Source organism: Oryza glaberrima, chromosome 11, assembly GCF_000147395.1.
Source record: "Oryza glaberrima chromosome 11, OglaRS2, whole genome shotgun sequence".
Taxonomy (NCBI): domain Eukaryota; kingdom Viridiplantae; phylum Streptophyta; class Magnoliopsida; order Poales; family Poaceae; genus Oryza; species Oryza glaberrima.
Window position 1 is genome coordinate 18,683,809 of NC_068336.1, and position 23,243 is coordinate 18,707,051.

Consider the following 23,243-nt stretch of genomic DNA (forward strand, 5'->3'; position numbering starts at 1 on the left):
TATGAAATCTCGTTGTTGAGCCCCCGAACTTGCACACCACCCACCTACACTACCTCATAACCATAAATAGCTTCTTCGATTAATTTTCATCGTGAAAGGGTTGGAGGGAATTGAAAGTTGGAGACCACCCAAAATCCCTTTGACCTACTCCAAATAGTTCAAAGGGATTAACCAAATAAGTCCCTACAATGGCTAGATCCAACATTGTAAAATTCTTGATTATCATATTCAGCAATAAAGCAGACGAGAGGATGGCAGTGGTGATGACTGCAGAGAAGGTGATGACAATGACATTGGTCGTTCGTCTCATCCCCTTCATCCTTTGAACTAGGTGGCTTAGGCAAACGACAACCATCACATTCGAAGAAGGCGGTGGCAGTGACATTATTAGCTATTTTCAAGACATTGTACCAGTTCTTGACAATGTAATATCTTTACTTTGGTTGTGCGCACCAATTATGAATGTTGCTACTATGTTTTTCAAGACATGTAATATTTTTTTTATGATTGTTGCAGAAAAAAAGTGTCTACTAGTATCTCTTATAGGGTGGCTATTGCAACGAGCAATTTTTGTCTAAGCAATTGCTACATACTTGCGCCGGTCTTCGTATAAACTTCATTTGAATACTCTTTTTCACAATTTAAGGGTTGTTTGATTGGTGACTAAACTTTGTTACAACTAACTTTAGGTAAAGTGTGACCATGAATTGGTAGATCACAAGTGTGGCAAAGTGTGAGAAAAAAGTGAATGCATTGTGTGTCCAAAGTATAAGAAAATATGTAAACTTAAGTTGTGGTAGTGAATAAATATGCACTCAACAATTATGGCACGACTAAGGTGTGGTTCGGTAAAATGAAGTCCTGAACCAAACAACCCCACGGTATTTAGAAACGTTTGTATCTCCAAACAACCCCACGGTATTTAGTAACGTTTGAATCAACTCAACTAAGGTATTATAACGCAACTTAGTTGCGTGGTGTTTATTATTTTCTTTGTATATTCTGGATTTCTTCTTCTTTTTTTTAAAAGAAATAATGCACTCAACGGTGCTAATGCTTGCACGACAGCACGAGCAAAAGGAGAACAGAAAAAAAAAAAAAACGAGACGCCAAAGCTGCTGCTTTACACGTGTGAATTTTAATCCAAGCCGTTGATGCCACGATACCGTATCGGGCGGCCGTCCGCGGCGCTCGTGTCACCCCCCACCTCCCCCCGGTTCGTTGTTATTCTCTCTCTCTCTCTCTCTCTCTTTTCTTTTTTTTGGTTCCTGAGACCAAGAGAGGCTCGTCGCATCGATCGATCGACCTGCCGGCAACCGGCGGATCGCCGTCCCGCTCCCGCGTCGGCGGCGAGGAGGATGCGGTGGTGGTGGTGGTAGTGGTAGGAGCTCTCGCCCCCGCCTGATGTTAAGATCCAGTCACCAAGGCGGCCCTGATCTGATCGCATCATGTATCTCCTCGATCGCTCGCTCCGCGTGGCGGCGCTCCCCGACCCCAGATCTGAGCCCGCGGCGAGCGGGGGGCTTTCCTCCGGCGGCGTCGTGCCTCCCTCCCCGCCCCCCGACCTCGCGCCGCGCCGCGCCGCCCAGGGAGGTGGGCGCCGGCGACGAGCGGAGCCGCAACCCCCCCGCAACAGCGGAGATGCCGCGCACTCTGTTCGTCTGCTTCGGATATCAGGTTTCCGTTCAACTTCCTGCTGGTAGCCTGGTGCAACCAATCAATCGCCTTACCTGTATTATCAAGTGGCGTACAGTCCTTTCGATCCACGTTATCTCGTGTTCCTTGCTTTCTTGCAGTATGAGGGTGCCTTCTTCGTTGATAATGGACATGTTAACTTGGAGTACTAGATTCATGCTGAGCACTTCACAATTACACGAGCTTTATATCAAATCACCTGCAGACCACTGGTTTGTATCCTCTCCTAGTGGTTGCATCGGTTAACATTCAGAACAAAAATTATTACATGTTCTAAGTTTTGCTCATATTCAGTTAAAAAAAATGTTATCTTTGCAATGAATCGGGGGAAACGCTTGAACGTTTGTAGTTCCTATCTTGTGCCCGTTCTGCCAAAAACCAAAATAGTAGCCCCTTAAGTGTGCCAATTAGTACTCTGGATGCCATATGGCAGGTTTTTGGGACTGAAATTGTCCATTTTTTGTTTTCTTTTGAGATAAAAAAATATCCACTATTTGAGAACCTTTTCCTCTATTTAAGAAATAGTCCTTTCCCATGTTCTGTTGCGTGTTCCTCTTCAATGTGCCAGTGCTTGATTTGTTAGTCATCAATCATTCTAAGGATGTAAAAATTTGGCCAGGAACTTGCTCCGCGGTTTGACATTTGGATGATTTGAAGCACTTGGAGCAGGCTGTAAGCATCATTCAACTGCTAGAGTGATTTGTCTAAGGTTCTTCACAAGATCCCTCACAAAGTGAATATTGTCACTCGGGTTGAAGGGTTCATCTGTTGCTCCTGATGCTGTTTGTGAATGAGGTGATGAGAAACCATTAATGTTCAGCAACAAGTCCATGAGCTTGTGAAACATGACCATATGGCTTCTGCTTATTGGTTACAACAGATGAATGGTGAACTGCCACTTAATCAATGGGAAGAAGTGTGCAGTCAGGGTGTGATAAGGCTACTTCATCCTTCCTGCCACATTCTTGGCCATTTCATGTGGTTGCATACAGATCCCATGTTGAAGATTGACAAGGTACATGCACATTTAGTTTACCAAATCCCACAGAAAATTTGGGTTGCTGTAGCTATGCTGGGAAGTTGGGGAGAAGATGATGACAAATTTCTAGTGACGATTTCTCTGAAAGGCTGTGCTCACTACCACAATCCATTACTTGTGAACACAACGACAAGGTTTTATGCCATTGAGTGTTGCTGGACCCACTGTCTCCATTGAGCTTTTAGCATATTTGGTTTTGAGTTTAGCATCAGTGTTGGCATTGATTTTGTGTAAAAGGAATATGTTGAATCTTGTGCTCAAGGAAAAGACAATCTGCCCAAATGATCGAAGTACAAGCTCCACTGTAACATGCAATAATATTTGATTTGTCATGGGAGGTCAACTGCATATTACTCACTTATCTTAGTGTCACATTGTATCAGAGATTTTTACATCTTGTTTCGTCTTAGTTTTGCCCAGCAGTTTTTTGGTGCACAAGATCCATGTTCTATTTAAAATAGCATTGAGCAGGAAACAATTGCTCCATGTGCAACACGTAACATCAGTGGTATAGAGTAAGGATGATATTATAAGCAGCTGGTCTCCCTTCTTTTTCACAGACACTTGAAAGGTTAGGGTGTGGCTGTCTTGTGCCACTACTTGAGGATTCTGCAACATTAGAGTCATTGCAGAAGTCGTGAAGTTGTTCTGCTTGCACAAGGTTGATCATTTCTGCATTCTACATGCAGCATTTCCTCCCAGTTAATATTATCTCAAAGTACAAGGGCTTTTTATTGTCAAGTTTAGGACTTAGGAGAACAAGTTCATGAACAACCAGAGGCCTACTAATGAACATGCATCCATCATTACATGTTCTAGGGATCGCTTGTGGATATGAGACAACAAATTGACTGAAATCTCTTATCTATTTCTATCAGAGCACAGAAATGTGGAGTAATGCTGATCAAAGAGGGATGCAAATCAGTTATTCATATTTGAAGCAATTGAACAGGGTGGATGTTCATGGTTGGGCACCTGCAGATAATGATAAGAGAGGTAAAATATCTAATTTGTTCCATGCAGAGTGCTATTGCATGCTCTGTTTTATTGCAGAAAGGGTGCGCAAAGATTGGATAAATTCTACTAGTATAGAACTTGTTGTACTAGCCCACTCTAAAGCTACCTGTTCATGAAAAGTCAGTACAAAAAGGATTTCGTCAGGAAAATGCCAGTACAAACTCTTTTACCCACTCATACACCACCACAAACTCGTGCATCTCATTAAAACTTCACTCATGCCAGTACAAATGCTCTAAAATTTCTCTGAACTCCCTGTTCCCTTCCAATTCTTTATGGACATGAACAGGCGACCTATCTCAAGTCAGAATATTATCTAAAAATCTCAAGTAAGAATGCAATCCATAACTGGGAAGGTTTCACCTCACCAAATTAGTTCTAGAAACAGATAAGGACCATCTGTCATGATCTTGTGGAAAGTAGAAACAGACAAACAGTGCCAAAGATGAGAGCATATCAGGTTGGGATGAACCAGGTCCCTTGAACAGATAGGGAAGGATACATATGTCGATATAGAGCCAAATACATAGTGTATTTTCATTAAAAAATACTGGTAATTGTACTTGAGTTACATTTGAATTTTGACAAGCTGACAATTTGCTATGGCACTTTCATGGCAGTGTCACTTTCTGTGGCCTTTATCCAAACTTCTTGACCTGTTTCATGGTGTGTTTGTTTTAAATTTTACTTACACTAAAGAAACTGTTACACTGTATCTGAGGTGCAGAACACCTGTTATTACATGGGCACTACAAGTCAACAGCAAAAAACTGGTTTCACACATTGTGCGGATTACTTTTCAAAGTGGTTGCTGTGCTGGTTCTTAACATTTATTATGCTCAATTTACTGCTTAGGGTGTGTTTAGTTCACGCCAAAATTGGAAGTTTGGTTGAAATTGAAATGATTTGACGGAAAAGTTGGAAGTTTATGTGTGTAGGAAAGTTTTGATGTGATGGAAAAGTTGGAAGTTTGAAGAAAAATTTTGGAACTAAACTCGGCCTTAGTTTCCTACTTCTATCTTTCTTGACACTGCATGATGCATTGTTGGTCCACTTGCATATGCATTATGTTTTCTGCTGAACACGGTAGGATTCAATGGATGCAAGTGCACATGCTTTCACACAGCAGTGCTCATAGAAGCTATTTCTTGGGAATGAGAAGCATGCACGTTTGATATCAGTTTGTTTGAAGACTTGGTGTGTGGAAAAGCCGCAGTGAGAGTTGTCTGTTACATAGGGCCCGTTTGGTAGGTCTCCAACTCCTAAATTTAACTTCACGGCCCGTTTGGTTGGAGGGAGTTTTTAGGAGGGATTGGGAGTTTAGAGGGATGAGGCTATTAAGTATTTTGTTTGGTTGGGAGACATGAGAATTTTGATGGGATGGGGATGGGGAATTGAGGGAGGAACTCCCTCGTTTTCAATACCTGGGTAGGGGCAGGTAATTGGGAGAGAATTCCTCCTTTACTTTGTCTAAGCAAATCTCAGCCATCCGTTTTTATTAATGACCTAATCTCCAACTAAACTCCCTATCAATTTCCATCACCTCTACCAAACAAGATATTGGGATTAAAAATCAAATTCCCATCTTAATCTCATCAGTAATTCCCTCGTGTAAACTCCCAATCCCTTTCCCTCGAGTTACCAAACAAGCCGTCAGGAGTTGGGTCTGAAGTGGAGTTATGGAGCTGCCTAAACACAGCTCCATCTCTCTAGTTCCTTTCGTGAGAGCACTCCAGCCAGCTCCACTCCTTGTTTGGGTGGAGCTGAAATCATTTGGTTGGGCTCTAGCTCCAAGAGAGGTGGAGCTGGAGCTGAAGCTGTGCCAAATGGGCCCATAGTGTACACTGTAGTAAGAGCCAGGCATGGCAGGTTTTGCTGTTTGGTACTCAGGCGCTTCATTGTACCCAGCATGGCAATCAAATGTTTTGGATTGCATTTTCTGAAGGAGTATGTGGTACATGCCAGAAATGTTATCTGAGTATTGAGGTCTAGGCAAACATGCCAGATCTACAGTCAGTATAACGTTGATGGTATTATGAGCTGTGCATGTGCAAATGATCATTGTAGGCAGCTGATGGTCCAATTTGCTAGTACTTTACTTTCACCTGCTAGAGTGTTGATATGATGATGATGAGATAAAGCTGATATTGGGTGGAGTAAGAAGTTCCTGTACACTTGCTAGGGAAATCTCCACCTTTTTGGAAACCTTCTTTGTCATAACTTTGTGCTTGATTCCTGTGTTATAATTATATTACTGATTAGCCTTGGGATTATAATTATATTACTGATTAGCCTTGGGATATTGCTTGAAAGTTCAGTGTGTTTGGGGACCTATGGTGAGGTAGTGCTGTTGCTGTAGGAGATCCTTTATATAGTCAATAGTTTCATTATGGGGTTTTGCCATGCATTGAGTAATATATCCAGTGTGACCACATATAGTCTAATTTCAGCATCTTGTTTATGTTCATTGGATGCAAGTTCTGGTTGATGTATACAGATCTGGTTATACTCTTTTGTATTTGTTCACTTCGCTCCATGCACACATGAGCTAGATTTATTCAAATATGTTTGTTTGATCTTGTTTTTCTTCTAATCCCTGTACATTCTCCACCTTTTTTAAATCATGAAAAGCCTTACACCGTTTGCTCTCATTGCCATTTTTCAGGTTGCTGCCACAATTCTATAATATGGCATTTTCAGATTGTTTTAGTACATCAGAAGCAAAATGAGTGGTGATCTGCTCCAAAGTGCAGCTTCCATATGCTTACAGTATGTTTTCATTGCCTTCTCTCTTTAAATTTTGAGTTTAAATAGGGAGGCAATGTCTTAAACAAGGTTATGAACCTGAAAGCTCTAATTTCTGGTTGCTGTCATGACAATGGCACATGCTTAGCAAGAAAGTAGATAAAATTTTGCTTCAAGATAGGAGTATATCGGCTACTGCATGTTGTTTTATCTAACTGTGAGGCTACATTTTGAAGTTAGTCTGACTGTAGCCTATGCATCATCAATTTTAGCATGTGAACATATTTCCACTCTATCCAAGCTACATAACACTTCCTCTTATTGCATGCGTGCTACACCACTACAAGATCACAGCATAGGAAACTGATTGCATGCGCGCTATACTAAGCACTACAAGATCACAGCATAGGAAACTGGTTTTCTCTGGAGGATAGGAATGACAGAAATTGGCTTGGAGGTATATGTCTGAAATGCTTAAAATGCTGGTCCTGTATACCTATAATGCTAGAGGGATCGAGGGATTTCTCAATTTCTAACATTTATCTTAGTGTTACAAGCTCTCCATTTGTAATTGCATTTATATTATCAACCAGAGATCCATGAAATTGAAACGATACAGTTGATGGACTTTTATGCAGCCACCCAAACTAAAGATATTTTCCAGGCGACAATCAGATAGAATTACTGTCTGTTCACTTGAATGATGAAAAGGGCAGTGCCAATGGCTGTTGGATCAAATGCTCTCTTGTGAGAGCCTCGTAGGTCAGGTTCTGCTATTTAGTACTGAGTTGCTTGGTGCACCTGATTCTGATTATCATCCTTGATCTGTCAGAAATTTGGTGACCAACTGCAAGTCAATGGGGTGTGTTAATGATAGCATATGAAGGAGTAGGAATGAAATGTGAGAAATGCCAAGGGTTGCGAGAGTGGCAGTCTGTGGCCAGTTAACATGTGCATTCGTCTTGTCAGCATTTTACTGTCTTGGTGGAATGCAGCGAACGTGATAGTGTCTGGAGACAGATTTTGAAGAAGTGAAAAATATCCCCCTTTCTGAAACAGTGCAACCTTCTCATCCATGTCTATCTCCATCACCTACTTCATTGCTCTACAGAGTAGTTCTCTAGGACAACCTGCTGTAAGTGAAATGAATTTTCTGTTCAGTGTTAAGTCTTGGGACACAACAATTTCTTGAAAGTTGCATGCAAGTTCGCACAGTTGTGATGTATTGCTAAGAGATTGTTGTTCCACACGGAGAAGGGGATGGAATTGTCTGGCCATAATTGTTTGGTGGATTTATGGAACAAAACAAATGCCAGTGTCTACAGAAATTGGAGCACTGCGCTGATGGCTTGTTCTGGACATGTTGCAGGCACTATAAGTGATTATTAGCCGGTATTTCATAATATGCTGATGCTATATGCTTGAGCTATCTGTGCTTACTGCATTTTCTCGGTATGATATTGTTATGCCTATGTTGCATTGTATTAATTAAGCAGCAGCAGCTACGACTGCTTTCTGAAGAAAAAAAAATGTTTACAATGGTGCACATTTGCAGGTAACTGAGTTCTGACAAAATTTTATACTATATGGACTGCACTTTGATCTTACACTAACAGCGGTGAACGCACGACAGGCTAAATGGATGTATGCACTTGGTAAGATTTCCTAATTCCGCTTATGTTATCAAGTCTAAATTTCTGTGTATTATAGTCATTGAATCTGTGAATCTAGTTTCCTGTGTAATTTTCTCTTGGTTGCTTGAAGAATAAAAATCTTTTGTTGAGGATTGAGAAGTGGCAGGCCAGCATAGTTAGTAGTACTTTTAATAAGGAGCTATTTAAAATGGATCAGTTGTTGGAGTCCTTTTTCCTCTATTGTAGGAGTTATAGTTGCTAGCAATCTAGCTACGAAATGTTTACCCTATGTAGCTGAGTACTAGTACTAGATAATAGTCCTTTCCTTAGCAATCATGCTGTTACTGTGGGTAGTGGGTTAGTATTTGTGCCCTGCACATATTGTCTTTTCTGGGTCCGTATTTTATGAGATGGAATGATCTGTATTCGGTTAATTATAGTCCCTCTGTGATTGTCGCGAACCAGTGCATTAGTATTAAAAAAGGAAGTAATTTCATCATAGATTGCCAATTAATAGCACATACATGGCTTCTCTAAATTGGGGGCATGACCTTTGTTCAAGCTTTCACTCTTCTTGATTTCTTGAACCTGTTCCAAATATGTCTTTCAGAAAATCGTAGCATTGGCACCACTAAATTTACAAGCTTGGCATGAACCGGATTGGCAAAGTGTTTGGTGTGTTTTCTTATGGAGCTTCCATGACTTTGCTTTGCATCTAGTAGTAGCTGTTTGCCTGTTTGGTTTCAGAATTCTGATCCCTGTTTTTCTTACTTACGGCTTCAGTCTAAGATCTTTATCAAGTTTATCGGGCTTGAGGGGGACAACTACTAAAAACTCAGCTAAATGCTTCAAATGCTCGTTTCAATGTTTGATTCTGTCGTATTATGATTTCACCAACACTGTACATATCCGATGAGTTAGATGCGTCTGTGACTACTAAATTCAGACATCGTATATGCATTGTTCACTTCCTCATTCTTGCGGCTCTTTTGCAGCGTCTACCTGTAGACACAACAATATGCTGTCTGTATCAACACGATTTCGCTACAGCCACAGGGCCCACACACCCGTTTCAATCTTGCAAGTTGCAACCTCGCCTCGCCTCTCGGAGTCAGGAGGAAGAGTAGTGTACTTGTCGAGAAAGGAAGAAAGGCCTCGGCAAGGGGTAAAAAGGTAAAACCCTATACCCCACCTGCCTTCGTCGTCTTCCTCCTCCCTCCCCCTCGCAAAACACCCCGCGCTCGCTCTCCCCCTTTTGGCCGCCCACCTCGTCGCGCGGCACCGCCTCGGATCCTCGCCGCCGAACTCGCCGGCGAATCCGCTGCCGAACTCGCCGCCGCCGCCCGCGACAGTGAGCGGCGAAATGGCGCGCGATCCCCGGCCCCAGGTGCTCGACCTCGACCCCGAGCCGCCCGAGTTGGACCCCGTGCAGACGCGGACGTGGGCGAACGACGCCGTCCAGGTGAGGCGCAACCTCTCAGCGCTCTACGGGTTACCAGAGTCCTTCTTCCTCTGCACCGTCCCGCCGATCCTCCAAGCAGTTGATGACCATGTCCTCTTCCCACTCTCGCCCTACTGGTCTCGTCAGCGTTGGGTTCGGGTGAGCAATCTGCAACGTCTGAACTATGCGTGTTTCTCAGCCAGGGAGATAATGTGTGATAAGCAGTTGAAATTGTTCATTATGCCATACATCTCGCCTCTAGATGCCCATACCCTCCTACAGCGTGTCCAAAACAGGGGACACATCATGCTACCTGATAACCTTCCAGATTTCATGGATACAGACAATGGGACAGAGGATGGATGTGTAGCCCTTCCAGTGGAAGGAAGGCATGGTATTCTGAAAGTCCACAATCCAGATGCCACCGCTTCCTCGCCCTTGAGTTTGGAGATCCCTTTTGTCGTTGTCAACTATGGCATACTTTTGTCAAAAGCTGAAGAATACAAGCGCTTCAAGTCCGCTGCAGAAAGAGCCAAAACAGAGCTTCATCAAATTGGTTCAAGGAAGAACCAGTTACTGATTCATCTTTCAAATCATGTGCAACCTGATGACAACATGAAACACCATGAAGCTGCTACAGAAAAAGCTCAGGAGGCCGTAGTTCTTTCTCTGGTCCAACACGGTAAGTGCTCATGCATAACGTTTTTATTGATCATGATGCCCTTTTTTGTTTCCTAGAAAATGACTCTAAGCCCTAATACCTACTGATGCCTTCAATTTTGATCTAGCAGATCTCGATCCTCATGACACGATTCTTCAGTTGGATGAAGAAACGCATGACAAAATATATGGTGTTGGTTTTGATCCCTGTTATCCTGATGTTCATAACAGCAAGGACTTGATGGAATCCACTGACAAGAGGCTTCAGCTATATGTGCATCAGTTGGAAACATCATTGGGACAGCAAGTGCTGCCTCCCAAGTTGGCAGAAATTGAAGTACTAGCAGCTGAAGGAGCATATCACTCTGAGCATAGTTTGTCAGGGTCCAGCAAAGGTTTCCAGGATGCTTTCGAGAAGTTCGAAAGAGAATTATTTACTTTGATTAGCGATCTGACACTCACCAGTTCCAAACATTCATTAATAGGAGGTTAACCCCTTGTTCCATGCTAATCGCTTCTCTCTTGTTTTCCCCTTCTTCTTTTGAAGAAGAAAATCCATTCATTTTTTTTAACTGCAACAACCTTTGTAACTCTGGTGTAAGCAGTGAAAGGGCGAGCAGGGTCCATTGAAAATACGGAATGATGTCCTGGAAGTAACTCTGATTTACCACGGAAAGGTAATGCTTTTTGCACAAACCCTTTTGGTAATTTCCTACAGCAGATTTAAGTGAAAAAAACTTATATGTATTCCATCTTACGAAGTGTGATTTTTTTTCAGTGTGACACTAATCCACATGTTCCTTAGATAAATGAATTCCTGATAGTTAACTCTTATTTTCTTGGGAACAATATACTTTTTGGCACTCAAGGCTGTTTGATGGGTAGTTTAGGTGTCACGGACAGCCAATTCATCAAATTTACTGTATTGACCAACACATGACATCCACCCTATTTCTTCTTCCTCCCTTAGCCTCTCTTCCTGGTTTTGTGTTCGTATATTGCTTGACTAATTGTTTCCATGGTAAAAGGGTTTGCAGTATTCTCTTAATACCATTTCATTGTTCAAATTTCTTATTATATCATTGTGTGATACTACTTTGTTCGTCATTATAGCATTTGAAGATCTTCTATTTGCATTACATAGTTACACATCTAAATGACTTTGATGCATGCTTGTAGGACTCATTTTCTGTATTATGGACAGAAATATATCCTCAATATCCGGTCACTTCGAGTGAATTCATATTACCATAATTTCATCTCATGTACAGATACACTCCATATACTGCTGTTTTTCTTGTGACAGCAACCAAACCTGTCAAGTTAGACACATTTGTGTTGGTGAACCAAGATAGGGGATATGCATTTTGCCTACAGAATCAAGACACCTTTTTTTAGAAGCGTTTAATTTTGCAGCAGGCAACTCCTGATACTAGACATTGTTTGCAGGTGTAAAACATGCTGACGGGCCAAGTTTTTTCTGATACGAAGGACTGGAGATTCTTCTCACCAAGAAAAGTTGATGGCTTTGCTCAAATTTTATTCTGAAGGACAGAGTGATTGTAACTGTTGATGAAGTGCTAGCTCGCTTGCATTAACCTGCATGTTTGTCGTCCTGAACTGAATATTACTTGGCGATGTCTGGATATATTTGCGTTCCAGTATAAGCTGAACTGAATACTAGAATATATTTGATATGCGATCCATATGAGATCTTCTTTTTTTTTTTTTTGGCGGGGATACTTACAAGTTGGTTGATGTAGAATATATAAGTATCAGGTCCAGTATTATGAAATGGACTACGCTCAATGATCAGGAATCCCAGACTCTTTCCAGTTACTCCACGATTCTCTTCGGGCTTTGGGTTATTATTATAGCTAGGCTGTTGGATCGGTCAACTGCTACACACAGTCCGTTGATTGCGTGCAGGCTGGTTTGCCAAAGCTTGTATGCCATTTTCAGCGGAAACCGACCTGCAAAACATACATTGCCATGCGGTGAAAATTAATGTAGGTTGAAAATTCTGACTGTTTTGTTTTTGAAAAGGTCCGTCACGGCTGCCAGTCTATTAAGTTTGCGGATAAGTACGTCTAAAAAATTCCTAAACTCTTATGTCGGATAAAATTCGCCCCTTAATTCTTAGAACCACCATTTAGGCTTAGTTCTTTCCCCCACTTTCGAAACTCACATCTATCGTTTTCCGTGCGCACATTTTTTAAACTGCTAAATGGTGCGTTTTTTTTAAAAAAATTTCTATAAGAAAGTTGCTTTAAAAAAAATCAAATTAATTCATTTTTTAAAAAAATACTACTACTTAATTAATCACATACTACTAGATCGCTCCATTTTCCGTGTGGAGGAGTTGGGTTCCTACTCTACTCCCGTGTTTAAAGATCACTCCCTCTAGTATGCGCGCCTCACCAACGCTTCCTATCTACTCCCTCCGTTACCTAACTATGAATGTGACCCTTACAATGAATTTGATCCAAATTTATTGTAGTTTGGCATAGCTCCAGCTCCCAAAACTGGGAGTGAAGTTGGGTGGAGCTCTCTCACGAAATATACTAGAGTTGTGGAGCTGGGTTTAGGCAGCTCTACAACTTCACTCCAGACTCAACTCCTGGAGCAATATTTAGGAGTTGGAGCTGTACCAAACAGGCCCTATGTCACATCCATACACAGCTTTGTTTTTTTATTGTTGTTACTTGTCCCCGTCCTAATATATACTCCCTCCGTCCCTATATATAAGGGATTTTGGTTGGATGTGACGCATCCTGGTACAATGAATCTGGACAGTATCACATCTAAATAAAATCCCTTATATTTAGGGACAGAGGGAGTAAGTATTAAATGTAGGTTTTTATGGGAATTAAGAAAATATGTAAAAATGATTGAAGAAGATTGAAATTAGTTGAAAAGATAAAATTGGTGAAGAATATTAAATAGAGAATAGTTGTGATTTGGTTGAGATAAGAATGTAGGTGGAGAAATAGTTTTATTTGGAAATTGATAGAGAAATAGTTTTATTTTAAGACAGGGGAGTACTTGTTATCCATACCCATACCTCTACCTATATCTATATCCATATCCACATTATTTAAAAAGTGTACGGGTAAAATTTAAATAAATCTATTTTCAAGTTTACAATAGCTAACACTCTGATGCAGATTCGTAGCATTAGCATAGATCTCACCAGATTTTAGATGGCTATCTTCTAGGATGGAGGGAGTACTTAATAATTAATCATGAGTTAATGCTTTTGTTTCCCGTGCCAGAAAAAGGCCAGCTCCAACCTCAGTGTCCCACTATTTCCACCAGAGTTCGGATCAAACATTCATCGGTAGGGAAGCAATTGTGCCCGTTTGCCGTACGTTTGCCCGTCTACCTGTGCGTAAAAACCCTATGGCCTCATTTCGAAGCCCGGGATCCTGGCCCATTCCTCCTTGGGAGAAAGGCCCGCGTGGAAATAATCCACGGGCTAAACTTCCTGTGCATCTGGAAGCCCACAAGACGGGGAAACCCCGGCCCGATCCACGTTGTTTTCCTGGGGAAAGCTCCCACCGTCCCACGCCTCAACAGCTCGGGAAAATCACTGCTTCTCAAGCTGCCGGATCTTCCGCCAGCTGATTGGTTCACATGGACCTACAATTTAGTGACACGTGGAACATAGAAAGAGATGCTGCAGCTTCTCCTGACACTTTCATGCTCATGGTCAATAATATATCAAAGGATGTGACTATCCAGCTAATAGTAGCTGGTTTGTCTAAACTAGCTACCACTCTATCTGTGAGAGACCCTATCTACCTATACTTTAAATAAAAATTTCTCTTAAACTACTCATCCGATCTACGATCTGATTACATTGTTGTTTAAATCTTTATAACAAGATCTCACATAATTATATTTTGATAAAAAAATTATAAATTGCTTTTCTAATATAGCAAATCTATTCTATACCCTTCCATAGAATAACTATTATGTAGGGGGAGGTCACCAGGGAGGGAGATCAAGAGGAGGGGGGCGCAGGAGGGGAGAGGGAGAGAAGCGCGCGGAGGGGGGAGAAGGGCGTGCCTGGGCAGGAGGGGGGAAGGGGGAGGCGAGCCGGATGGGGTAGGATAGGAGGAGGGGTGTAGAATAGTTATACTGAAGGGAAGGTATAGAATAGAGCTATCTTTATAATATATCTAAATTACTTTTAGATTTCACTAAATTACTTCTTAAACATATAAAAGTAAATTCAATAAAGCCTAAAAGTAATTTGCATATATTATAGGAGTAACTTATAACGAAAAGAAAGTAACTTTAATGTGTGACTTTTTTTATTGCATGTGACTACACAGCTAGTGGTAGTTAGTTTGTCTAAACTAGCTACCACTCCATCTAGTGTCTCCTTTCAACTTGAAAAATGCAATAATATATATCTTTTTTAATCTCTTTAATAACTTATATCTTTTAAATCACATATTGTTTTTAACATCTATTTGCATCATTGTACTCCACTCAAAATATGTGACAAAAGAGATCCATTATTGAATATATTCAAACATTTTATTAATTTAAAAGTAATTTATTACATGTTAGAAAGTAACTTCCATATTATCAGGAAGTAACTATTACATCTTATACATGATTAATTCTCATTAGGTACTCCATCAATGTTATTTACAATCCATCAAAGGTTTTATCTTCTTTTCTCATTCTACATGAAAAACAAAAATGAAAGGAAAAAACAATAGGTGATTAAATAGATTCACAGAGAGTTACTTCTGAACCATGCAAAAGTTACTTTCAATTAACATTGAAATTACTTTTAAAAATTGTTAAACTTACATGTGCTGATCTGTGCTGATTAAATTTAATTTCTAGATAGAGTCATATTTTTATCCCTACAAGTGTAAATTACTTTTAGACTTGATTGAATTTACTTTTATATGTCTAAGAAGTAATTTAGTCAAATCAAAAAGTAATTTATGTATATGATAAAAGTAATTTACATATGTAATAAAAATAATTTACAAATATAAATATTTTTTCATCGTAATATAATCATGTAAGATCTTGTTGTAAAGATTTAATTGCAACGAACATAATGGTGTAATCGGATTGTAGATCGGATAAGTAATTTAAGAGAAAACTTTATAAGAAAGGAAAAAATATGCATGTGTAATGAAAAAAGCCATGCATGTAGTAGACTTCTCCATGATGCATGATGGGTGGTTTGGCGGTCGCTCGTTAAGGCAAAAGCGAGAAGCCTCGCTAATCTCAACAATACTGCTACTCGAATAAAGATTACATGGTTTAAAAATTGCAAAAGAAAAATTCTCTATCTCTACTATTATAAAAATTGAAGATGTTTTTACCGGTATTTTGGTACGTCATCCATGTATGAGTCAGTTATCAAGTTTGTTTGCTTTTGAAAATACATATCTGTATTTAAGTCATTTTTTAAGTTCATTCGCTTTTGGAAATACATGAGTCATATAAGAAATCTCTTTAAAAAAAACTCGCATGCTAAGTTGAGACGATAGGACTCTTAATTGCAGCTCATAATTTTCTTAAAAAAATATATCTAAGCGAATTCTCACAGTAAATTTTACTTTAACTAAACCGTATAACAATAATAATATTAAAATAGCTTTCACCCGTTGCAACGCACATATATTTTTTTTAGTATATAAAAAAATAATAAGATAGGAGATAAATAATGACATGTTAGAACGAAAACAAATAGTGGTCAAAAGAAAAAAAATGGGACTAAGATTTTCACTGAAAAATCAACGATTCAACACTGTTTAGAGCCTAGAGTCTCTGAGCATGCCTTTAGGGCTTGTATGGTTTGTTACCAATTTATTGTCCTACTAAAATTTTGGTAACTTCAACGGTAGCAAGTAGCAAGTGTATATTTAGTTTGCTACCAAATTTTATCCATAATAATTTAAATTTTATACTACCCAATTTGATAGTGTCAAAACTTGCTAAGGTTTTAGCACTAACAAAAATTTGGTAGAGCAAAAATTGGTTTCAAACCAATCAAACCCTTAAAACCAGAGCTCAAATAAAACAAATAGAGAGCACTTCTAAAATTCAATGTTAAAAAAAAAGGCTGCCCGCAGCAATTACAATCATCGGTGCCACATCAAATCTGGTGTTTTGATTCTCTAGTTATGAAGCACGCCAACTGGTGTTTTGATTTTCTAATTTCCTCTACTCGCGTTGCTCGCGAACGCCGCTGGCCTCCTTGTGACTCTGCCGCGGCTTCCCTTCTCACGAGCCGCCGCCGCCACCACAACCACCACCGGGCATCCGCCTCCCGCAAGCCGTCACCACCGCTGGGTCTCTCCCTCCCGCAAGTTGCCGCCACCGCAGGGCCTTTCCTCCCATGAGGCAGAGGTGAGTCTTCTTCTCTTCCTCTCCTCCTTCCAGGGTTTCTTTCACCTTTTTTTGGTGGGTAGGAGTTTCTTTCACATATTCACCTATATTCTTATTAATTTAGGATAATTTGAGATTGAGCTACAAATTGAACGGATGCAGCATACCCATCGTTTCAGTACATTTGTGTGTAGCTACCAGTGGTTGGTTTTGTAGACTTTAGTCTCTGATTTTTATTAGAGAGCACACAAAAGACTGGACTTGGGAGAAGTTAATTTTGCAGTCTCTGGAGGAATCTGTCACTGATCTATATATACTACTCCCTCCGTTTCAAAATGTTTGATACTGTTGACTTTTTAGCACATGTTTGACATTTCGTCTTATTCAAAAAAAATTTGTGAAATATGTAAAATTATATGTATACATGAAAGTATATTTAACAATGAATCAAATGATATGAAAAGAATAAATAATTACTTAAATTTTTTGAATAAGACGAATGGTCAAACACATACTAAAAAGTCAACGGTGTCAAACATTTTGAAATGGAGGGAGTATATAGTTAGGACCAAAAGCTTGACATGCAACGAGCTACATCATCTAGAAAATAAGGAGCAGTAACCTTTGGATCCCTCTGATACTTTGATGTCAGCCATCCATTTACCATATGCATTTACAACCGACTAAATATATTTATTGCTATAAAGCTTTTTTTTTCTCATGAACTTTTATTTAATAAAGACAAAGTTCATAAGAATAAATCCCAGTACATCACCAAACAGATATTCTGTAGGCGCTGAACCATCCTTAACAACAGATAGGCTGACTGAGGATATGAAACAGACTTCCTAAGGAAACCGAGTAGCAAGAGAGGAGTAGATCGATAGCATACAGCGGCATTAACGCGACAACTACATCCTTAGCCTCTTTTGATGTGCACACCGCTTGACAAACCGGTAAAACCATTTGGCTGCCTCCACGGGAACGACGCGAATTAGAGGATTGATGTTGAGTCGTAAATTTTGGAGTAAGCATCACCGGACTCAGTAAATGATTTCCACGGGGCTCGCCATTGAATCCGAGGAGCTTTGACTGCAATCCTACCAACCAGTGTTGAATAGGCGATCTACAAGTCCTGCATGGTTACTTCTGCCAAGAAACCATAAGAAAGACAGTTGTACAACCTAATCAACCAAGATCACATGAGGAATTGGATGGTAGCGAAGAAACTTCTGTCTTGTTGGATCAATTGTTGGATCAACAAAGGAGGTTGTGGAAGAGGTGATCTTCCCATTAACTGCGAGATGGAGCACAGGGAAACGGGTCTTCATAGTAGGCAGATGCAAGAGCAGAAGCCGCCATTGCCGCCGCATCAAGGTGTTGTCCCCGCTAGATCTGCAGGCAAGAAGCCGGGGAAGGAGACCTAGGCGTCGCCGCCGCAAGCCACCACTAGAACAGCCGGTAGGCAGCTGCAGCAGGAGACCCAACCGCTGACTCGATGAGCTATCTCCACCATCTCGGCTGGAGTCAACGTCGTCGCTCCCGCCAAGGTTGGCGACATGAAATTCCCATAAAAAAAAATGTTGGCGATGGGAAGACGGATCAGCATGCCACCGCCACTGTATCGGCTAAAGTCAACGCCGCCACTCTCGCTAAGGCCGGCGACGGGAAGACATATCAACAGGACGCCGCCACCACCACCAGCACCTCCTTGACCAAAGACTACGTTACCGCATTGGCCAGGGCTGGCGACTAGATGGCGGATCAGTAGGTCGCTGCCACCGCCAAGACCCCAAACTCGTCAGAACCAGAGGCTCCAGAACTTTGAGCCCTCGCCGGCGATACTCTTCACTACCTCCTTCATCTTGCCCTTGACCAAATCACCAGATGGAGAAGCTCCTTGCATGAAGCCCAAATCAAGGAGAACTACACCAATGAGAAGAAAGAGGAAAACCTGACCTAATAAGACTATCCCGACACTGATCTACACTAGAGAAAGGGGACGACCCCTCTCCCTCCCACCGCCGGCGACGAGGCCACCGGAATGAGGGGTCGAGGGAGGGGATTTTTACTATAGCAAGGAAGGGTTGAAAATGATGGATGGATGGCCTAGCTCCTATTGCTATAAAACTTAATGTGCACTGAACTATCATACCTAAAAAAAACTAATTGTCATTAGATCCCTCGTATGCTTATACATAAGTATCATGTAGAATTGTAATTTCACATCATCTATTATGGAACAAATATTATCCATTTAGATATTACGTGTATATGATTTATATATTGTTTTATTTAAATTTTCTGCTGCAACGCGCGGTAGTTAAGGTTGGGTTTGTTATCATTTTATAGGCCTGGTTTAGTTCCCAATTTTTTTCTCTAAAAACGTCACATCAAATCTTTAACACATACATGGAGCATTAAATATAGATAAAAATAAAAACTAATTGCACAGTTTGCATAGAAATCCCGAGACGAATCTTTTGAGCCTAATTAGTCTATGATTAACTATAAGTGCTACATGTGCTAATGATAGCTTAATTAGGTTCAAAAGATTCGTCTCGCGGTTTCTAGGCGAGTTATGAAATTAGTTTTTTCATTCGTGTCCGAAAACCCTTTTCAACATCTGGTCAAACATCCGATGTAGCATTCAAAAATTTTCTTTTTATGAACTAAACACACTCTGTGTACCCGCAAAATCTAACTGACATGTGGGACCATAGTAAAATCCATCTTCTTTGTTTTGTACGGTTTCTCTTTTATTTATTTCTCTCCACCGCTGCCAGGGGAGCCGCCGCCCGGCAGCCCGTGTCATCCCCACCTCCGGTCGCCGGCGTTGTCCCCCACCTCCGAACTCCGGCCGCCTCATCCCCGCCTCCGACTGCGCCGGCCGCCACGTCCCCGCTTTCGGCCGCTCCGCCGACGTCGTCCCCCACCTCCGGCCGTAGCGGGGAGACATCGTCCTCAACCTCCAGCCGCCGGCCGCCGCGCGGGTCTCCTTCCCCACCTCCGACCACCCGACCACCTCCTCCCCTACCCTCCGTTCGGTTTGGACTCCGACTCGATTGAGTAGCACCAAGCCCCAAACCGAGTCCCACTCCCGAATTCCATCTCCCAATTCCCAAATCCTCTCCTTCCCCCTTATAGCCTCTCCTCGTCGTCGTCTTCTCCGCCACCGGGAGCAGGGCGAATTCGAGCTCGACAACTCCGCATTTCCCCTTGGGTAAGGAAACCCTAACCTGTCTTCGCGCCGCTTTCATCTCGATTTGGTTTCTTTGTGCGCGCGCTCGTGTGTGTGAACAATCGAATCCAGATCGTCTCTCTTAGTCTCTTTCTCCCAATTAGTTGCATCACTGCAGGCCATTCCATCTGAGGAGATTTGTTTCTCTCAGCGCGCTGCTACCCTTGCGCCTCGTAATCTTCTTTACCTGCACCTCAGTGCTAACTTGGGGTTTTTATTTTTGGGCTCCGGCTGGACTAATCTGGAATTTGTTTAGTTTTTATGTGTTCTGTGATGATACGATAAGCATTGCAATTGCAAGGGGGCACTTTAAAGTCGAAATTGATCTTTAATTGTTAGAAAATCAGTTGCTTGTAGGGTAGGTGGGTGGGTGTGTGTCTGTAATATTCTTGTACAACTGGATCTGTAGCATCGAAAAATTATGATATAAGCTTAGAAAACATAGCACCAAGCTGCCCCTGTTCACAGACCGGCCTTTATTTTCTTTATGTTGGCTGGCTTGGAGTGATGTTTCAAGGGTATTATTGTGAACCTGTCAACCAGCACACTTCGGTGTTATGTTTCCATACTCATCATTTTCGGCGCTACAATTTACAAATCCAATTTTAAAATTCCATATACCTGTAATGCAGATGTTCTGATTTTTATTTACCTGGCAAAAATGAGAGCCATGGTTCATGGTAAGGCGACAAAGAGTGAAGGCCGTGCCAGAAACAATCTGAAGAAGAGGAGATCCCAGGCTTTTCGACTTCACCGTCTACCTCCTGTAAGTAAAGCCATGACTTACAGTACGCTTGTTAGAGTGGGCTATATTCTGCATGCTCACGGATTTATCGCTAGCCCTCTATCTCTTGAGTATGTTTTGCACGTGGTATATGTGTGCGTGTACGTGTGCATGTACATCTTTTAATGTAATTGCAAGAAATATGTGCTAGCTCTAAAGGCTTAAAGCATGTTGGTCAAGAAATGAGTTATTTTCCTTTAGAAAGACAAAACTGTAGCTTATTTGTGTCATGTTCCGCAGGATGTTTTGCGTGTCATACTATCACAATTGTCATTCAAAGAAGCTGCACGTACAAGCATTGTGTCCAGGAAGTGGAAACGGCTTTGGAGATACTACCCAAAGTTGGTCTTGACCGGAGATATGATGCTTGGCAGCAGCAATGCTGCAGGAGACCACCCAACATCGAATAAAACAACATTTATCAGGCGTGCCAACAGTATTGTGCGGCAGCTATCATCATCGTCAGCTACGCTCAATAAGTTCGTAGTGAAATTTCCCCTCCTCCGAAGCGACGCAGATCACATCGACAGATGGGTCAGCTTGTCAGCTGCATCAAGAGCAAGGCGCATTGTTCTTGATCTGTGCCCAGAATTCGAAAAGTTCGGTGACAAAGACCAAATGTACAGCTTCCCTCTTCATCTTTTCAGTGGTGGCTCATGTGTTGGTGGTAATTCTTGTGTCAAGTCTCTCTGCCTAGGTTTTGTCTCCTTGAATCTGCTTCAGCTGCCTCCTGCTGGTAATACCAATCGCTTGACAATCCTGAAGAAGCTTACCCTGCACAAGGTGTCCATTGCTGGGGATCTTCAGAGCTTGCTCATGGAGTGCGATGCTCTCGAGTGGTTAAGCCTCACCTTCTGCTCCCTGCAACACTGTGATCTGGTCATCCACCAGCCACTGCAGCGTTTGCGGTATCTGCGTGTGCTGCACTGCAGGCTGCAGAAGCTGGAGCTGCAGGCTCCGAATCTGACTGAGTTTGAGTTTGCTAACCACCAGGTACCTTTGGTGCTTGGTGATTGCGTCAACATGTCGATGGCGTCGGTTGGGCTGTTGTTGCCGTCGGATGGCTTTGACTACGCCTGCACCAAGCTTCCGGTTGCTCTTCCTCATGTTTGTGACCGTCTCACTCTAAGCATGGCGATCAGAACTGAGGTACGTTTGTGCTGCACATCTTAATTAATTTCATGGTACAAATACTACCTTCAAATTATAAGAACCAATATTAGTATTACAAATCTAGTTAGGAGACTATATCCAGATTCATAGCACTGGCATGTGTCTTGTCCCATACTAGATTACTATATCATGGTATGAAGGGATCGAACAGTTGACAACTTTTATGATGATCTTTACTGGTTCAGTAGAAACAATATGGATTGTCGATTTGTGATAATATATTGTTTTACGATCTCCTTGGTTTCTGAACATTTGTGGGTTTGTGGTTCCAGGCACCGTTGTTGATGAAAGGTGGCTCAGTGTTTGCCAATCTGAGGCATCTGATCCTGAACGTAGATATTGACGGATGCCCAAAAGCTAGCACAGGGGTCCTTCGATTGGCATGCCTTCTAGAGCTGGCACCCGTTCTTGAAGAGTTGGAACTTCATGTAAGTGACTTGACTGATTGGCCCATAATTGGCTAATTGCTGCGATTCTGCATCATCTAAATTGTCATCGTCAGCTCTCTCTCTCCATGAGTGAGTAGATATAAGCATTATCTTAGCATTTGTAGTTTATGATTTTTGTCATTTAGAGTTGTTTTGTACACAAGGTATACTGAGAGGTACCAAAATTATAACCCGAGAGACTTTCGGTGATTTCAGGCCCATTCTTTTCTGACTAAGATTTGTAGATCCCACCTCGGTTTTTTTTAGCACGCTTTTCATTGGTCTAAAATATCAGATAAATCAAAATTTCAAGTTTGTGATATTTAGAACTTAATTAATTATATGCTATTAGCTTTCTTATTTTCTGTGCCTTAACTTGATCTCCATCTTCAATAGAAACAAACACCACTTATGATTTCCACGTAATTTTCACACTAGTTTGAAATTGAATGCATGCAGATGTACTGTGCGAATACGCCATTCTACACCTCCGATCTGGATGCGGCGGCGACATCGCCGGCGGCTTGTCTCCACGAGCGGCTCAGGACCGTCTACATGACCGGGTTCTACGGCATCCGTGGCCAGCTAGAGCTGGCGCACCGGATACTCCGGAGCACGGTCGCTCTCGACCGTCTGATCATCGATTCGAGGCGCAAGGTTGACCACAATTTCAGAAACCAGGCCTACGCAGGCATGGGAAGGACCATGGCTACACTCTGTATTAACAAAGCCCAGTTCCCTGGCACTGTGATTACTATTCTGTAGCAGAAACTCACAAGGAAAATCATATATAGTTTTTATTTGTTTGTTTATTTATTTATTTATTGTTTCTGTTATTGGTCTCAAATCTCTCTTCATGTTATTTGGCATGAAATCTATTCTGTAGTAGAAACTCACAAGGAAAGTCATATATAGTTGTTATTTGTTTATTTATTTATCGTTTCTGTTATTAGTCTCAAATCTCTCTTCATGTTATTTGGCATGAAATCTCTGGTGCATTTTGATGGTTGTAGCAAG

At 41.5% G+C, this 23,243-nt stretch overlaps 2 protein-coding genes across 14 annotated transcripts; both read left to right on the top strand.

Annotated features, from left to right (window-relative positions):
* Positions 1 to 1,247: 1,247 nt before the first annotated feature.
* LOC127754187 (uncharacterized) lies at positions 1,248 to 12,380 on the top strand. 12 transcript variants are annotated; one of them, XM_052279669.1, is made up of 10 exons: positions 1,248 to 1,907; positions 2,315 to 3,730; positions 6,417 to 6,520; positions 6,844 to 6,953; positions 7,090 to 7,948; positions 8,052 to 8,151; positions 9,126 to 10,253; positions 10,363 to 10,719; positions 10,837 to 10,908; positions 11,681 to 12,380. In XM_052279669.1, exons 7-9 carry the CDS (start codon positions 9,494 to 9,496, stop codon positions 10,872 to 10,874), a joined length of 1,155 nt encoding a protein of 384 aa, XP_052135629.1. In that variant the 5' UTR covers positions 1,248 to 1,907; positions 2,315 to 3,730; positions 6,417 to 6,520; positions 6,844 to 6,953; positions 7,090 to 7,948; positions 8,052 to 8,151; positions 9,126 to 9,493; the 3' UTR covers positions 10,875 to 10,908; positions 11,681 to 12,380. The 12 variants fall into 12 exon arrangements, with proteins under 12 accessions (XP_052135629.1, XP_052135632.1, XP_052135630.1 ...); XM_052279672.1 differs by having other exon boundaries at positions 7,116 to 7,948; XM_052279670.1 differs by having other exon boundaries at positions 7,135 to 7,948.
* A 4,076-nt stretch (positions 12,381 to 16,456) lies between these two features.
* Positions 16,457 to 23,159, top strand: LOC127754308 (putative F-box/LRR-repeat protein At4g15060). 2 transcript variants are annotated; one of them, XM_052279786.1, is made up of 5 exons: positions 16,457 to 16,621; positions 20,474 to 20,607; positions 20,866 to 21,774; positions 22,071 to 22,226; positions 22,686 to 23,159. In XM_052279786.1, exons 2-5 carry the CDS (start codon positions 20,503 to 20,505, stop codon positions 22,989 to 22,991), a joined length of 1,476 nt encoding a protein of 491 aa, XP_052135746.1. In that variant the 5' UTR covers positions 16,457 to 16,621; positions 20,474 to 20,502; the 3' UTR covers positions 22,992 to 23,159. The 2 variants fall into 2 exon arrangements, with proteins under 2 accessions (XP_052135746.1, XP_052135745.1); XM_052279785.1 differs by lacking the exon at positions 16,457 to 16,621 and adding an exon at positions 19,369 to 19,823.
* Positions 23,160 to 23,243: the final 84 nt, after the last annotated feature.

Bases quoted from the DNA above. Each gene is read 5' to 3' on its own strand.
- LOC127754187 (XM_052279669.1), top strand. From the start codon at position 9,494: ATGGCGCGCGATCCCCGGCCCCAGGTGCTCGACCTCGACCCCGAGCCG. The intron at 10,254-10,362 runs GTAAGTGCTCAT...TTGATCTAGCAG, and splicing joins TCTTTCTCTGGTCCAACACG to ATCTCGATCCTCATGACACG. The intron at 10,720-10,836 runs GTTAACCCCTTG...TGGTGTAAGCAG, and splicing joins CAAACATTCATTAATAGGAG to TGAAAGGGCGAGCAGGGTCC.
- LOC127754308 (XM_052279786.1), top strand. From the start codon at position 20,503: ATGAGAGCCATGGTTCATGGTAAGGCGACAAAGAGTGAAGGCCGTGCC. The intron at 20,608-20,865 runs GTAAGTAAAGCC...CATGTTCCGCAG, and splicing joins GACTTCACCGTCTACCTCCT to GATGTTTTGCGTGTCATACT. The intron at 22,227-22,685 runs GTAAGTGACTTG...GAATGCATGCAG, and splicing joins TTGAAGAGTTGGAACTTCAT to ATGTACTGTGCGAATACGCC.